At 48.2% G+C, this 17,641-nt stretch overlaps 1 protein-coding gene across 1 annotated transcript in view; it reads right to left on the bottom strand.

Annotated features, from left to right (window-relative positions):
• Nucleotides 1–379: 379 nt before the first annotated feature.
• The window catches only part of LOC138278807 (E3 ubiquitin-protein ligase TRIM39-like), a 233,389-nt gene continuing 216,127 nt past the window's right edge, over nucleotides 380–17,641 (bottom strand). Inside the window, exon 6 of the mRNA XM_069219319.1 lies at nucleotides 380–897. Coding sequence (XP_069075420.1) covers nucleotides 380–897 — 518 coding nt within the window. The remainder of the gene's footprint in view (nucleotides 898–17,641) is intronic.

Here is a 17,641-nt window from a genome sequence, read left to right as displayed (position 1 = left end):
AGCCAGCAGTGCCTGTGCCTCGAGTGCCTGGAGCCATCATTACTGAGACAGGAGTTCCTGTGAGTAGACTGACGAGTGCCTGTGACTTGGGCCAGCAGTGCCTGTGACTAGAATCGGTAGTGCCTGTGACTGGAGTAGGTGGTGCCTGTATTTGGAGTCAGTATTATTTGAAATGGAGCGACCAGTGCCTGTGACAGGAATCGGTAGTGCCTGTATTTGGAGTCAGGTGTGGTCACGGAGTCAGTGCTGAATGTTAATTAATGAAGAATCAGGAGCAGAAGGGGTTAAATCTGAGATGGAATGTCACATCCCCTCCCCCAGGTGAGCTGATGCCCCTCCCCCACACACACACACGTCACAGCCCCGCCCCCTGCAGCTCCTACACCAGCCTCAGCTCTGCTCCTAACCCCCAGAGATAGAAGATGGGGAAGATCCTGCGGGTGAAGCGGGTCCGGGGGAAAGTGTAGAGAAGCTCCATGGAGTCCGCATTGTACAGGGACAGCCGCCCCCCCTCGTAGTCCAGATACACCCCCAGCTTCAGGGGCCTCTCACGAGGGGGGGACAGAGGGGTCGGAGGGGAGGTGAGAGCCCAGTACCGACCCCCCCACCCCTGCACAGCCCAGACCCCCCCCTCCGGTGACCATGTGACCCCCCCCTTCCTCTCCACAGACTCTGCTGCGACCCCCACAGCCCATCCCAGCCCCTCCTGCAGCAGCTGCACCTCCCAGTAATGTCTGCCTGAGGTGAACCCCTCGCTCCCCAGCACACAGGTTGAGGAGGTGAATCTCTTGGGGGTGTCCGGCAGGGGCTGTGCTGTCCATGTCCCTCTCACACGTCTCCCCCCCTCAGCCAGGAGGAGCTCAGGATGTGCTGTGTCTGGATCCAGAGTCACCATCACTGCAGGGAAGAGACTCAGAGTTAGAGATTTAAAGCTATATACATGTTATTTATATTTTATATTCAGGTTATTGACAAGAGGCAAAACTATACAGCACCTCTCTAGAAGGAGCGCTTACTGCACAATACACTGCACTACACAGTACCTCTCTAGAAGTAGCACGCTGAACTGTACAATACACTGCACTACACATCATCTACCTAGAAAGAGAACACTATACTATACAATACACTGCACAGCACCTACCTGGAAGGAGCAAACTGTACAATACACTGCACTAACAGCACCTACCTGGAAGGACCACACAGTACTGTACAATACACTGCACTAACAGCATCTTCCTGGAAGCAGCACACTGAACTGTACAATACACTGCACTATAGAAGGAACACACTGAGCAATATACTGCACTACACAGCACCAACCCAGAAGGAGCACACTGTACTATACAATACACTGCACTAACAGCACCTACCTGGAAGGAGCATACTGTACTGTAGAATACACTATACTGCGCAGCAACTACCTGGAAAGAACAGACTACACAATACACTGCACTACACAGCACCTACCAGAAAGGTGCACCCTGTACTGTGCATTACCCTGCACTATACAGCACCTACCAGGAAGGATAACACTGTAGAATACACTGCACTACACAGCACCTACCTGGAAGGAGCACACTGTACTGTACGATACACTGCACTACACAGCACCTACCTGGTTGGAGCACATTGTACTGTGCATTACACAGCACTATACAGCACCTACCTGGACGGAGCACACTGTACTGTACGAGACACTACACTACACAGCACCTACCTGGAAGGACAACACTGTACAATACACTGCACTACACAGCACCTACCTGGAAGGATCACACTGTACTGTACGATACACTGCACTACACAGCACCTACCTGGAAGGAGCACATTGTACTGTAGAATACACTACACTAGACAGCACCTACCTGGAAGGACCACACTAGAATACACTGCACTACACAGCACCTACCTGGTAGGAGCACACTGTACTATACAATACACTGCACTACACAGCACCTACCTGGAAGCACCACACTGTATTGTACAATACACTGCACTATACCACACCTACCTGGAAGCAGACATTGTACTGTACAGTACACTGCGCTACACAGCACCTACCTGGAAGGAGCACACTGGACTGTACAATACACTGCACTACACCACCTACCTGGAATGAGCATGCTGTACTGTACAATACACAGCACTGCACCGCACCTACCTGGAAGGAGCACACTGTACAATACACTACACTTCACAGCACCTACCTGGAAGGAGCAGACTATACAATACACTACACTTCACAGCACCTACCTGGAAGGAGCATGCTGTACTGTAGAATACACTGCACTACACAGCACCTCTCTAGGACGAGAACACTTCACTGTACAACATACTGTACTACACCACCCAACTGGAATGAGCACACTGTACTATACAATACACTGCACTACACAGCACCTGCCTTGAAGGAGAACACTATACTGTGCAATACGCTGCACTACACAGCACCGACCTGCAAGGACCTCACTGTAGAATAAACTGCACCTACCGGGAAGGACCCCACAGTACTGTATAATACACTGCACTACACAGTTCCTACTTGGAAGGAACACAAAGTACAATAAACTGCACTATACTGCATCTACCTGTAAAGACTACACTGAGCGATACACTTCACTACACAGCACCTACCTGGAAGGAGCACACTGTACTGTACAATACACTGCACTAACAGCACCTACCTGGAAGGAGCAGACTATACTGTACAATACACTGCACTAAACAGCACCTACCTGAAAGGAGCATACTGTATTGTACAATACACTGCACTACACCAGACCTACCTGGATGGAGCACGTTGTACTGCACATTACACTGGCCTAGCAGCACCTACCTGGTTAGGAGCACACAGTACTGTAAAATACACTACACTACACAGCACCTACCAGGAAGGAGCACACTGTTCTATACCATACACTGCACTAGACCTCACCCACCTGGAGGGAGCACACAATACAATACAATGCACCGCTTCTACCTGGATGGTACAGACTACAAAATACACTGCACTACACAGCACCTACCTGGTTGGAGCACACTGTACTGTGCATTACACAGCACTATACAGCACCTACCTGGAAGGTGCACACAACTGTGCATTACACAGCACCATACAGCACCTCCTGGAAGGACCACACAATAGAACACACTGCATTACACAGCGCCTATCTGGAAGGAGCACACTGTACTGTACAATAAACTGCACTACACAGCACCTACCTGGAAGGACCACACTGTAGAAAACACTGCACTACACTGCACCTACCTGGAGGGAGCACACTGTAGAATACACTGCACTACACCGCACCTACCTGGAGGGAGCACACATACAATACACTGCACTACACAGCACCTACCTGGAAGGAGCAGACTGTACTGTACAATACACTGCATTACACAGCACCTACCTGGAAGGAGCACGCTGTACTGTACAATAAACTGCGCTACACAGCACCTACCTGGAAGGTCCACACTGTAGAAAACACTGCACTACACTGCACCTACCTGGAGGGAGCACACTGTAGAATACACTGCACTACACCGCACCTACCTGGAGGGAGCACACAATACAATACACTGCACTACACAGCACCTACCTGGAAGGAGCAGACTGTACTGTACATTACACTGCAGTATACAACACCTATCAGGAAGGAGCACACTGTACTCTTCAATACACTACACTGCACAGCACCTACCTGGAAGGAACACACTGTACTGTAGAATACACTTCACTACACAGCACATACCTGGGAGGAGCACAGTGTACTATACAATACACTGCACTAACAACACTTACCTGGAAGGACTATACGGCCCTGTACAATACAATATACCTCACAGCACTTACCTGGAAGGAACACATAGTACAATATACTGCACCTACCTGTAAATGAGCACACAGTAGAATACACTGCACTACACAGGACCTACCTGGAAGGAGCACACTGTACTGTGCATTACACATCACTATACAGCACCTACCCGGAAGGAGCACACTGTACTGTGCATTACACAGCACTATACAGCCCCTACCTGAAAGGACAACACTATAGAATACACTGCACTACGCAGCATCAACCTGGAAGGAGCACACTGAACAGCACAATAAACTGCACTACACAGTACCTAGCTGGAAGGACCACACTGTAGAAAACACTGCACAACACTGCACCTAACTGGAGGGAGCACACAGTACAATACATTCACAGCTTGTACCTGGAAGGAACAGCCTGTACTGTACAATACACTGCACTACACAGCACCTACCTGGAAGGAGCACACTGTAGAATACACAGCACTGCACCACACCTACCTGGAGGGAGCACACAGTACAATAGATTGCACTACACAGCTTCCACCTGGAAGGAGCAGACTATTCAATACACTGCACTACACAGCACCTACCTGGAAGGAGCAGACTGTACTGTGCATTACACTGCAGTATACAGCACCTACCTGGAAGGAGCACACTGTACTCTTCAATACACTACACTGCACTGCACCTACCTGGAAGGAACACACTGTACTGTAGAATATGCTTCACTACACAGCACCTACCTGGGAGGAGCACAGTGTACTATACAATGCCCTGCACTAACAGCACCTACGTGGAAGGAACATACTGTACTGTTCAATACAATACACCTCACATCACCTACCTGGAAGGAACACATAGTACAATATACTGCACTATACTGCACCTACCTGTAAAGAGCACACAGTACAATACACTGCGCTACACAGCACCTACCTGGAAGGAACACAATGTACTGTGCAATGCGCTGCACTACACAGCAGAAATCTGGAAGGAGCACACTGTAAAATACACTGCACTCTAGAAGGAGCGCACTGTACTGTAGAATACACTGGACCACACAGCACCTACCTGGAAGGAGCAGACAGTACTGTACAATACACTACACTGCACAGCACCTATGTGGAAGGAGCACACTGTACTGTACAATACGCTGTACTACACAGCACCTACCTGGAAGGAGCACACTATACAATACAATACACTGCACTACACAGCACCTACCTGGAGGGAGCACTGTACTGTAAAATACCTCGCACTATACAGCACCTACCTGGTAGGAGCACACAGTACTGTACAATACACTGCACTACACATCACCTACCTGGAGGGAACACACTGTACTGTACAATACACTACACTACAACCCACCTAACTGGAAGGAACAGACTGTACTGTACAATACAATGGCCTAACAGCAACTACCTGGTAAGGAGCACACTGTACTGTGAAATACACTGTACTACACCTACCTGGAAGGAGCACACTGTACAATACACTGCACTATAGGAGGAGCAAACTGTACTGTAGAATACACTGCACTACACAGCACCAACCTGGAAAGAGCGAACTGTACTGTACAATACACTACACTACACAGCAAGTATCTGGAAGGAACACACTGTACTGTACAATACACTGCACTACACCACACCTACATGGAAGGAACACACAGTACTGCACAATACACTGGCCTAACAGCACCTACCTGATTAGGAGCACACTGTACTGTACAATACACTGCACTACACAGCACCTACCTGGAAGGAACACATAGTATAATAAACTGAACTATACTGCACATACCTGTAAAGAGCACACTGAGCACACTGCACTACACATCACCTGCCTTGTAGGAGCACACTGTATTATACAATACACTGCACTACACAGCACCTACCTGGAAGCACCACTCTGTATTATACAATACACTGCACTATACCACACCTACCTGGAAGCAGACATTGTACTGTACAGTACACTGCGCTACACAGCACCTATCTGGAAGGAGCACACTGGACTGTACAATACACTGCACTACACCACCTACCTGGAATGAGCATGCTGTACTGTACAATACACAGCACTGCACCGCACCTACCTGGAAGGAGCACACTGTACAATACACTACACTTCACAGCACCTACCTGGAAGGAGCAGACTATACAATACACTACACTTCACAGCACCTACCTGGAAGGAGCATGCTGTACTGTAGAATACACTGCACTACACAGCACCTCTCTAGGATGAGAACACTTCACTGTACAACACACTGTACTACACCACCCACCTGAAATGAGCACACTGTACTATACAATAGACTGCACTACACAGCACCTGCCTTGAAGGAGAACACTGTACTGTACAATACGCTGCACTACACAGCACCGACCTGCAAGGACCTCACTGTAGAATAAGCTGCACCTACCGGGAAGGACCCCACAGTACTGTATAATACACTGCACTACACAGTTCCTACTTGGAAGGAACACAAAGTACAATAAACTGCACTTTACTGCACCTACCTGTAAAGACTACACTGAGCGATACACTTCACTACACAGCACCTACCTGGAAGGAGCACACTGTACTGTACAATACACTGCACTAACAGCACCTACCTGGAAAAAGCATACTGTACTGTACAATACACTACACTAAACAGCACCTACCTGAAAGGAGCATACTGTACAATACACAGCATGGCACAGCAACTACCTGGAAGCAGTACACTGTATTGTACAATACACTGCACTACACCAGACCTACGTGGATGGAGCACGTTGTACTGCACAATACACTGGCCTAGCAGCACCTACCTGGTTAGGAGCACACAGTACTGTAAAATACACTGCACTACACAGCACCTACCAGGAAGGAGCACACTGTTCTATACCATACACTGCACTAGACCTCACCCACCTGGAGGGAGCACACAGTACAATACACTGCACCGCTTCTACCTGGAAGGAACAGACTACACAATACACTGCACTACACAGCACCTACCTGGTTGGAGCACACTGTACTGTGCATTACACAGCACTATACAGCACCTACCTGGAAGGTGCACACAACTGTGCATTACACAGCACTATACAGCACCTCCTGGAAGGACCACACAATAGAACACACTGCATTACACAGCGCCTACCTGGAAGGAGCACACTGTACTGTACAATAAACTGCACTACACAGCACCTACCTGGAAGGACCACACTGTAGAAAACACTGCACTACACTGCACCTACCTGGAGGGAGCACACTGTAGCATACACTGCACTACACCACACCTACCTGGAGGGAGCACACAGTACAATACACTGCACGACACATCTTCTACCTCGAAGGAGCAGACTATACAATACACTGCACTATACATCACTATACAGCACCTACCCGGAAGGAGCACACTGTACTGTGCATTACACAGCACTACACAGCACCTACCTGGAAGGACAACACTACAGAATACACTGCACTACGCAGCATCTACCTGGAAGGAGCACACTGTACTGTACAATACACTGCACTAACAGCACCTACCTGGAAGGAGCACACTGTACTTTAGAATACACTGCATTACACATCACCTACCTGGAAGGAGCACGCTGTACTGTACAATAAACTGCGCTACACAGCACCTACCTGGAAGGACCACATGTGAGAAAGTAGCCTCTTTCTAGCCTTGTTACCCCCACTTTTGGCCTGTTTGTGAGTGTATGTCAGGGTGTTTTCACTGTCTCACTGGGATCCTGCTAGCCAGGGCCCAGTACTCATAGTGAAAACCATATGTTTTCAGTATGTTTTTTATGTGTCACTGTGTGAGAAGGTAGCCTCTTTCTAGCCTTGTTACCCCCACTTTTGGCCTGTTTGTGAGTGTATGTCAGGGTGTTTGTCACTGTTTTCACTGTCTCACTGGGATCCTGATAGCCAGGCCCCAGTGCTCATATTGAAAACACCATGTTTTCAGTATGTTTGTTATGTGTCACTGGGACCCTGCTGGTCAGGACCCCAGTGCTCATAAGTTTGTGGCCTATATGTATGTGTCACTGGGACCCTGTCACACAGGACCCCAGTGCTCATAAGTGTGCATGTATATGTTCCCTGTGTGGTGCCTAACTGTCTCACTGAGGCTCTGCTAACCAGAACCTCAGTGGTTATGCTCTCTCATTACTTTTAAATTGTCACTAACAGGCTAGTGACCAATTTTACCAATTCACATTGGCTTACTGGAACACCCTTATAATTCCCTAGTATATGGTACTAAGGTACCCAGGGTATTGGGGTTCCAGGAGATCCATATGGGCTGCAGCATTTCTTTTGCCACCCATAGGGAGCTCTGACAATTCTTACACAGGCCTGCCACTGCAGCCTGAGTGAAATAATGCCCACATTATTTCACAGCCATTTTCACTGCACTTAAGTAACTTATAAGTCACCTATATGTCTAACCTTTACCTGGTAAAGGTTAGGTGCAAAGTTACTTAGTGTGTGGGCACCCTGGCACTAGCCAAGGTGCCCCCACATTGTTCAGGGCAAATTCCCCGACTTTGTGAGTGCTGGAGACACCATTATATGCGTGCACTACACATAGGTCACTACCTATGTGTAGCTTCACAATGGTAACTCCGAATATGGCCATGTAACATGTCTAAGATCATGGAATTGCCCCCTCTATACCATCCTGGCATAGTTGGCACAATTCCATGCTCCCCGTGGTCTGTAGCACAGACCCTGGTACTGCCAAACTGCCTTTTCTGGGGTTACACTGCAGCTGCTGCTGCTGCCAACCCCACAGACAGGCTTCTGCCCTCCTGGGGTCCAGCCAGGCGTGGCCCAGGATGGCAGAACAAAGGACTTCCTCAGAGAGGGGGTGTTACACCCTCTCCCTTTGGAAAATGGTGTGAAGGCAGGGGAGGAGTAGCCTCCCCCAGCCTCTGGAAATGCTTTGTTGGGCACAGAGGTGCCCAATTCTGCATAAGCCAGTTTACACCGGTTCAGGGACCCCTCAGCCCCTGCCTGGGCGTGAAACTGGACAAAGGAAAGGGGAGTGACCACTCCCCTGACCTGCACCTCCCCTGGGAGGTGCCCAGAGCTCCTCCAGTGTGCTCCAGACCTCTGCCATCTTGGAAACAGAGGTGCTGCTGGCACACTGGACTGCTCTGAGTGGCCAGTGCCCACTGCTGACGTCAGAGACTCCTTCTGATAGGCTCCTTCAGGTGTTGCTAGCCTATCCTTTGTCCTAAGTAGCCAAACCCTCTTTTCTGGCTATTTAGGGTCTCTTTCTTTGGGGATTCCTCAGATAACGAATGTAAGAGCTCATCAGAGTTCCTCTGCATCTCTCTCTTCACCTTCTGCCAAGGAATCGACTGCTGACCGCGCTGGAAGCCTGCAAACCTGCAACAAAGTAGCTAGGACGACTACTGCAACCTTGTAACGCCGCTCCTGCTGCCTTCTCGACTGTTTTCCTTGGTGTGCATCCTGTGGGGGTAGTCTGCCTCCTCTCTGCATCAGAAGCTGCGAAGAAATCTCCCGTGGGTCGACGGAATCTTCCCCCTGCCAACGCAGGCACCAAAAAGCTGCATCATGGTCCCTTGGGTCTCCTCTCACGACAACGAGCGAGGTCCCACGAATCCAGCAAGACTGTCCAAGAGACCCCCACGGTCCAGTGACTCTTCAGTCCAAGTTTGGTGGAGGTAAGTCCTTGCCTCCCCACGCCAGACTGCATTGTTGGTTTTTGCAACTTTTGCAACTTCTCCAGCTCCCGTGCACTTCCGGCGGAAATCCTTTGTGCACCCGGAAGCTGGGGTCCCCGGCACTCTAACCTGCATTGCACGACCTCCTAAGTTGTTCTCCGGCGACGTGGGACTCCTTTGTGTGACTTCAGGCGAGCACCGTTTCACGCATCCTCGTAGTGCCTGTTTCTGGCACTTCTCCGGGTGCTACCTGCTGCTGTGAGGGCTCCTTGTCTTGCTCGACATCCCCTCTACCTCCTGGTCCAATTTGCACCGTCCTGGTCCATCCTGGGCCACAGCAGCATCCAAAAACGCTAACCGCACGATTTGCAGCTAGCAAGGCTTGTTAGCGTCCATCCGGCGGGAAAACACTTCTGCACGACTCTCCAAGGCGTGGGGGATCCATCCTCCAAAGGGGAAGTCTCTAGCCCTTGTCGTTCCTGCAGTATTCACAGTTCTTCAGCCTAGTAAGAGCTTCTTTGCACCAACAGCTGGCATTTCTTGGGCATCTGCCCATCTCCGACTTGCTTGTGACTTTTGGACTTGGTCCCCTTGTTCCACAGGTACCCTCAGTCAGGAATCCATTGTTGTTGCACTGCTGATTTGTGTTTTCCTTGCATTTTCCCTCTATCACGACTTCTGTGTCTTTAGGGGAACTTTAGTGCACTTTGCACTCACTTTTCAGGGTCTTGGGGTGGGGTATTTTTCTAACCCTTGCTATTTTCTAATAGTCCCAGCGACCCTCTACAAGGTCACATAGGTTTGGGGTCCATTCGTGATTCACATTCCACTTTTGGAGTATATGGTTTGTGTTGCCCCTATCCCTATGTGCTCCCATTGCATCCTATTGTAATTTTACACTGTATGCACTGTTTTCTAAGACTATACTGCTTATTTTTGGTATTGTGTACATATATCTTGTGTATATTTCTTATCCTCATACTGAGGGTACTCACTGAGATACTTTTGGCATATTGTCATAAAAATAAAGTACCTTTATTTTTAGTATAACTGTGTATTGTGTTTTCTTATGATATTGTGCATAATCATTTGTGGTACTGTAGTAGCTTCACACGTCTCCTAGTTCAGCCTAAGCTGCTCTGCTAAGCTACCATTATCTATCAGCCTAAGCTGCTAGACACCCTCTACACTAATAAGGGATACCTGGGCCTGGTGCAAGGTGTAAGTACCCCTTGGTACTCACTACAAGCCAGTCCAGCCTCCTACATTGGTTGTGCAGTGGTGGGATAAGTGCTTTGAGACTACTTACCACTCTTGACATTGTACTTTTCATAAGAGAAAAATATACAAAACAAGTTCAGTGTATGTACACATAACTAAAAAGTTTTGCATTTCCTCTTTTCACTGTTTTCTAAGTGCTGAAAAGTACTTCTAAACTTTCTAAAAAGTTCTAAAAAGTTTAAAAAGTTGTTTTTTTCTGTCTTTCTAAAAGTTCTGAAAAACTTTTTCTTCACTTTTTCTATCACTTAACTCTTTCTAAAAATGTCTGGCACAGGCCAAAATGTTGATCTGTCCAAACTTGCATATGATCACCTTAGCTGGAAAGGAGCAAGGAGTCTCTGCATAGAAAGAGGTTTGAGTGTAGGGAAGAATCCTTCTTTGGAGTTGTTATTGAACATGCTTAGAGAACAAGATAAGGCCATAAGTGCCCAATCTGTTGAAAAAGTAGTAGTAGCTAATAGTTCTCAATCTGATCCAGGGACTCCCCAGGAGAAAGATTCAAGAAAGAAACTTCCTAGCCTGCCCATTACTAGACAGTCTAGCATAGTTGGTACTGAAGTAGAGTCACACCATACAGATGGTGTTGTCTCACATCATAGCAAGAGTATTCCTTCTCACTACAGTAGAAGTGAAGTTCCTGTTAGCCAAGCTGTTAGGGTGCCCTCTGTAAGGGATAGGTCTCCTTCTGTCCATTCCCATCACACTTCTGTTTCTAGACATGTCCCTCCCACCCACCCTGATGACAGAATGTTGGAAAGGGAGCTCAATAAGTTGAGAGTGGAGACTTCCAGACTGAAGCTTAAGAAGCAACAGCTGGATTTAGATAGACAATCTCTAGAGATTGAAAAGGAAAGACAGAAGCTGGGTTTAACTACCCATGGTGGCAGCAGCAGTATTCCCCATAGTCATCCTGTAAAAGAGCATGATTCCAGGAATCTGCATAAGATAGTTCCCCCTTACAAAGAGGGGGATGACATTAACAAGTGGTTTGCTGCACTTGAGAGGGCTTGTGTTGTTCAAGATGTCCCTCAAAAGCAGTGGGCTGCTATCCTATGGCTATCATTTAGTGGTAAGGGTAGAGACAGACTCCTTACTGTGAAAGAAAGTGATGCCAACAATTTCACTATTCTTAAGAGTGCACTCCTTGATGGTTATGGCTTAACCACTGAACAATACAGGATAAAGTTCAGAGAGACCAAAAAGGAGTCTTCACAAGATTGGGTTGATTTCATTGACCATTCAGTGAAGTCCTTGGAAGGGTGGTTACATGGCAGTAAAGTGACTGACTATGAAGGCCTGTATAACTTAATCCTGAGAGAGCATATTCTTAATAATTGTGTGTCAGATTTGTTGCACCAGTACTTGGTAGACTCTGATCTGACCTCTCCCCGAGAATTGGGAAAGAAGGCAGACAAATGGGTCAGAACAAGAGTGAACAGAAAAGTTCATACAGGGGGGGACAAGGATGGCAAGAAGAAGGATGGTAAGCCTTCAGAGAAAGATGGTGAAAAATCTCAAGATAAGCATGGGGATAAGGGTAAAACCAAAGATTCCACTTCAAATCTTAAACACTCTTCAGGGGGTGGAGATAAAACTAATTCTTCCTCTTCTTCTCAACCTACACAATTTAAAAAGCCTTGGTGCTTTGTGTGTAAAAATAGAGGCCATAGGCCAGGGGATAAGTCCTGTCCAGGTAAACCCCCTGAGCCTACCACCACTAATACATCAAGCTCTAGTGCCCCTAGCAGTAGTGGTACTAGTGGTGGGACTGCTGGCAACAGTCAAGCAAAGGGTGTAGTTGGGTTCACTTATGGGTCCATAGTAGAAACTGGGGTAGTCAGTCCCAAGACAGTTTCTGTCACACCTAGTGGCATTGGCCTTGCCACACTGGCTGCTTGTCCCCTTACAATGGATAAGTACAGGCAGACAGTTTCAATAAATGGTGTTGAGGCCTTGGCCTACAGGGACACAGGTGCCAGTTTCACTTTGGTGACTGAAAACCTTGTGGCTCCTGAACAACACATCATTGGACAACGGTATAAGATTATTGATGTCCATAACTCCACTAAGTTTCTTCCCTTAGCTATAATTCAGTTTAGTTGGGGTGGAGTTACTGGCCCTAAGCAGGTGGTGGTATCACCTAGCTTACCTGTAGACTGTCTCTTAGGTAATGACCTAGAGGCCTCAGGTTGGGCTGATGTAGAGTTTTATGCCCATGCAGCCATGCTGGGCATCCCTGAGGAATTGTTCCCTCTCATTTCAAGTGAAATGAAAAAGCAAAGGAGAGAAGGCCTGAAAACTCAGGATCCCTCTCCATCAACAGGTAAAAAGGGTATCACAGTATCCCCTAACCACCCTACCATTCAGGATACCATTCCTGTGGTGGGAGAAACCTCTCCTGGGGTGGCACCTGTTCCAAGGGAATCATCAGCTGGCAAAGCTGGACTCCCTGAGGTGGAAGTACCTCTCTGTGGGATAACTAACATTGGTGAGAAAAAGAGCACCATTTTAGTTAACATGGAGCATCCCTCCAACCCTCCCAGAGAAACTTTAGTGCAGAAACACTGCACTACCTCACAACACTTAGGACAGAATCCCTGCCCTAGTGTGGAGCTCATAGGACAGCATCCCTGCCCTGCTCCAACTCAAGAGAAACAGCATCCCTGTTCTCTCTTCCAGCCACATGGACAAAGTTTTTGCCCAGCTATGGCTTTTCTGAGACAGCATCCCTGTCTGGCATTTCCATCACTACAAATAGGTTCAGTGGACAATTCCCACTGCTCTAAACTAAAACTTACTGATAGAAACTCTGAAAATACATCTTCACATTGTTGCTTAGCTAAAAAACTTCAAACAGGGTGGTTTACATCCCCACAGGGAAGTAACCATATAGTGGATGATAAAGGGAGTAACCAGTCTATTGCAGAGCTACTCTCTACTTATCACCACTTAGACAATAAAGTCTCAACTGGCCAAGGTTAGCCTTATTGTCCTTCGTTTGGGGGGGGTTGTGTGAGAAGGTAGCCTCTTTCTAGCCTTGTTACCCCCACTTTTGGCCTGTTTGTGAGTGTATGTCAGGGTGTTTGTCACTGTTTTCACTGTCTCACTGGGATCCTGATAGCCAGGCCCCAGTGCTCATATTGAAAACACCATGTTTTCAGTATGTTTGTTATGTGTCACTGGGACCCTGCTGGTCAGGACCCCAGTGCTCATAAGTTTGTGGCCTATATGTATGTGTCACTGGGACCCTGTCACACAGGACCCCAGTGCTCATAAGTGTGCATGTATATGTTCCCTGTGTGGTGCCTAACTGTCTCACTGAGGCTCTGCTAACCAGAACCTCAGTGGTTATGCTCTCTCATTACTTTTAAATTGTCACTAACAGGCTAGTGACCAATTTTACCAATTCACATTGGCTTACTGGAACACCCTTATAATTCCCTAGTATATGGTACTAAGGTACCCAGGGTATTGGGGTTCCAGGAGATCCATATGGGCTGCAGCATTTCGTTTGCCACCCATAGGGAGCTCTGACAATTCTTACACAGGCCTGCCACTGCAGCCTGAGTGAAATAATGCCCACATTATTTCACAGCCATTTTCACTGCACTTAAGTAACTTATAAGTCACCTATATGTCTAACCTTTACCTGGTAAAGGTTAGGTGCAAAGTTACTTAGTGTGTGGGCACCCTGGCACTAGCCAAGGTGCCCCCACATTGTTCAGGGCAAATTCCCCGACTTTGTGAGTGCTGGAGACACCATTATATGCGTGCACTACACATAGGTCACTACCTATGTGTAGCTTCACAATGGTAACTCCGAATATGGCCATGTAACATGTCTAAGATCATGGAATTGCCCCCTCTATACCATCCTGGCATAGTTGGCACAATTCCATGCTCCCCGTGGTCTGTAGCACAGACCCTGGTACTGCCAAACTGCCTTTTCTGGGGTTACACTGCAGCTGCTGCTGCTGCCAACCCCACAGACAGGCTTCTGCCCTCCTGGGGTCCAGCCAGGCCTGGCCCAGGATGGCAGAACAAAGGACTTCCTCAGAGAGGGGGTGTTACACCCTCTCCCTTTGGAAAATGGTGTGAAGGCAGGGGAGGAGTAGCCTCCCCCAGCCTCTGGAAATGCTTTGTTGGGCACAGAGGTGCCCAATTCTGCATAAGCCAGTTTACACCGGTTCAGGGACCCCTCAGCCCCTGCCTGGAGTGAAACTGGACAAAGGAAAGGGGAGTGACCACTCCCCTGACCTGCACCTCCCCTGGGAGGTGCCCAGAGCTCCTCCAGTGTGCTCCAGACCTCTGCCATCTTGGAAACAGAGGTGCTGCTGGCACACTGGACTGCTCTGAGTGGCCAGTGCCCACTGCTGACGTCAGAGACTCCTTCTGATAGGCTCCTTCAGGTGTTGCTAGCCTATCCTTTGTCCTAAGTAGCCAAACCCTCTTTTCTGGCTATTTAGGGTCTCTTTCTTTGGGGATTCCTCAGATAACGAATGTAAGAGCTCATCAGAGTTCCTCTGCATCTCTCTCTTCACCTTCTGCCAAGGAATCGACTGCTGACCGCGCTGGAAGCCTGCAAACCTGCAACAAAGTAGCTAAGACGACTACTGCAACCTTGTAACGCCGCTCCTGCTGCCTTCTCGACTGTTTTCCTTGGTGTGCATCCTGTGGGGGTAGTCTGCCTCCTCTCTGCATCAGAAGCTGCGAAGAAATCTCCACTGGGTCGACGGAATCTTCCCCCTGCCAACGCAGGAACCAAAAAGCTGCATCGCGGTCCCTTGGGTCTCCTCTCACGACAACGAGCGAGGTCCCACAAATCCAGCAAGACTGTCCAAGAGACCCCCACGGTCCAGTGACTCTTCAGTCCAAGTTTGGTGGAGGTAAGTCCTTGCCTCCCCACGCCAGACTGCATTGTTGGTTTTCGCAACTTTTGCAACTTCTCCAGCTCCCGTGCACTTCCGGCGGAAATCCTTTGTGCACCCGGAAGCTGGGGTCCCCGGCACTCTAACCTGCATTGCACGACCTCCTAAGTTGTTCTCCGGCGACGTGGGACTCCTTTGTGTGACTTCAGGCGAGCACCATTTCACGCATCCTCGTAGTGCCTGTTTCTGGCACTTCTCCGGGTGCTACCTGCTGCTGTGAGGGCTCCTTGTCTTGCTCGACGTCCCCTCTACCTCCTGGTCCAATTTGCACCGTCCTGGTCCATCCTGGGCCACAGCAGCATCCAAAAACGCTAACCGCACGATTTGCAGCTAGCAAGGCTTGTTAGCGTCCATCCGGCGGGAAAACACTTCTGCACGACTCTCCAAGGCGTGGGGGATCCATCCTCCAAAGGGGAAGTCTCTAGCCCTTGTCGTTCCTGCAGTATTCACAGTTCTTCAGCCTAGTAAGAGCTTCTTTGCACCAACAGCTGGCATTTCTTGGGCATCTGCCCATCTCCGACTTGCTTGTGACTTTTGGACTTGGTCCCCTTGTTCCACAGGTACCCTCAGTCAGGAATCCATTGTTGTTGCACTGCTGATTTGTGTTTTCCTTGCATTTTCCCTCTATCACGACTTCTGTGTCTTTAGGGGAACTTTAGTGCACTTTGCACTCACTTTTCAGGGTCTTGGGGTGGGGTATTTTTCTAACCCTTGCTATTTTCTAATAGTCCCAGCGACCCCCTACAAGGTCACATAGGTTTGGGGTCCATTCGTGATTCACATTCCACTTTTGGAGTATATGGTTTGTGTTGCCCCTATCCCTATGTGCTCCCATTGCATCCTATTGTAATTTTACACTGTATGCACTGTTTTCTAAGACTATACTGCTTATTTTTGGTATTGTGTACATATATCTTGTGTATATTTCTTATCCTCATACTGAGGGTACTCACTGAGATACTTTTGGCATATTGTCATAAAAATAAAGTACCTTTATTTTTAGTATAACTGTGTATTGTGTTTTCTTATGATATTGTGCATAATCATTTGTGGTACTGTAGTAGCTTCACACGTCTCCTAGTTCAGCCTAAGCTGCTCTGCTAAGCTACCATTATCTATCAGCCTAAGCTGCTAGACACCCTCTACACTAATAAGGGATACCTGGGCCTGGTGCAAGGTGTAAGTACCCCTTGGTACTCACTACAAGCCAGTCCAGCCTCCTACACACTGGGACCCTGCTAGTCAGGACCCGAGTGCTCATAAGTTTGTGGCCTATATGTATGTGTTCCCTGTGTTATGACTAACTGTCTCACTCAGGCTCTGCTATCCAGAACCTCAGTGGTTATGCTCTCTCATTTCTTTCAAATTGTCACTAACAGGCTAGTGACCAATTTTACCAATTTACATTGGCTTACTGGAACACCCTTATAATTCCCTAGTATATGGTACTGAGGTACCCAGGGTATTGGGGTTCCAGGTGATCCCTATGGGCTGCAGCATTTCTTTTGCCACCCATAGGGAGCTCTGACAATTCTTACACAGGCCTGCCACTGCAGCCTGAGTGAAATAATGCACACATTATTTCACAGCCATTTTCACTGCACTTAAGTAACTTATAAGTCACATATATGTCTAACCTTTACCTGGTAAAGGTTAGGTGCAAAGTTACTTAGTGTGTGGGCACCCTGGCACTAGCCAAGGTGCCCCCAGATTGTTCAGGGCAAATTCCCCGACTTTGTGAGTGCTGGAGACACCATTATATGCGTGCACTACACATAGGTCACTACCTATGTGTAGCTTCACAATGGTAACTCCGAATATGGCCATGTAACATGTCTAAGATCATGGAATTGCCCCCTCTATGCCATCCTGGCATGGTTGGCACAATCCTATGCTCCCAGTGGTCT

Source organism: Pleurodeles waltl, unplaced genomic scaffold (genome assembly GCF_031143425.1).
Source record: "Pleurodeles waltl isolate 20211129_DDA unplaced genomic scaffold, aPleWal1.hap1.20221129 scaffold_59, whole genome shotgun sequence".
NCBI classification, from domain to species: Eukaryota; Metazoa; Chordata; class Amphibia; order Caudata; family Salamandridae; genus Pleurodeles; species Pleurodeles waltl.
Note: the sequence above shows the minus strand (reverse complement) of the source record. Positions and strands in the feature narration are given on the sequence as shown.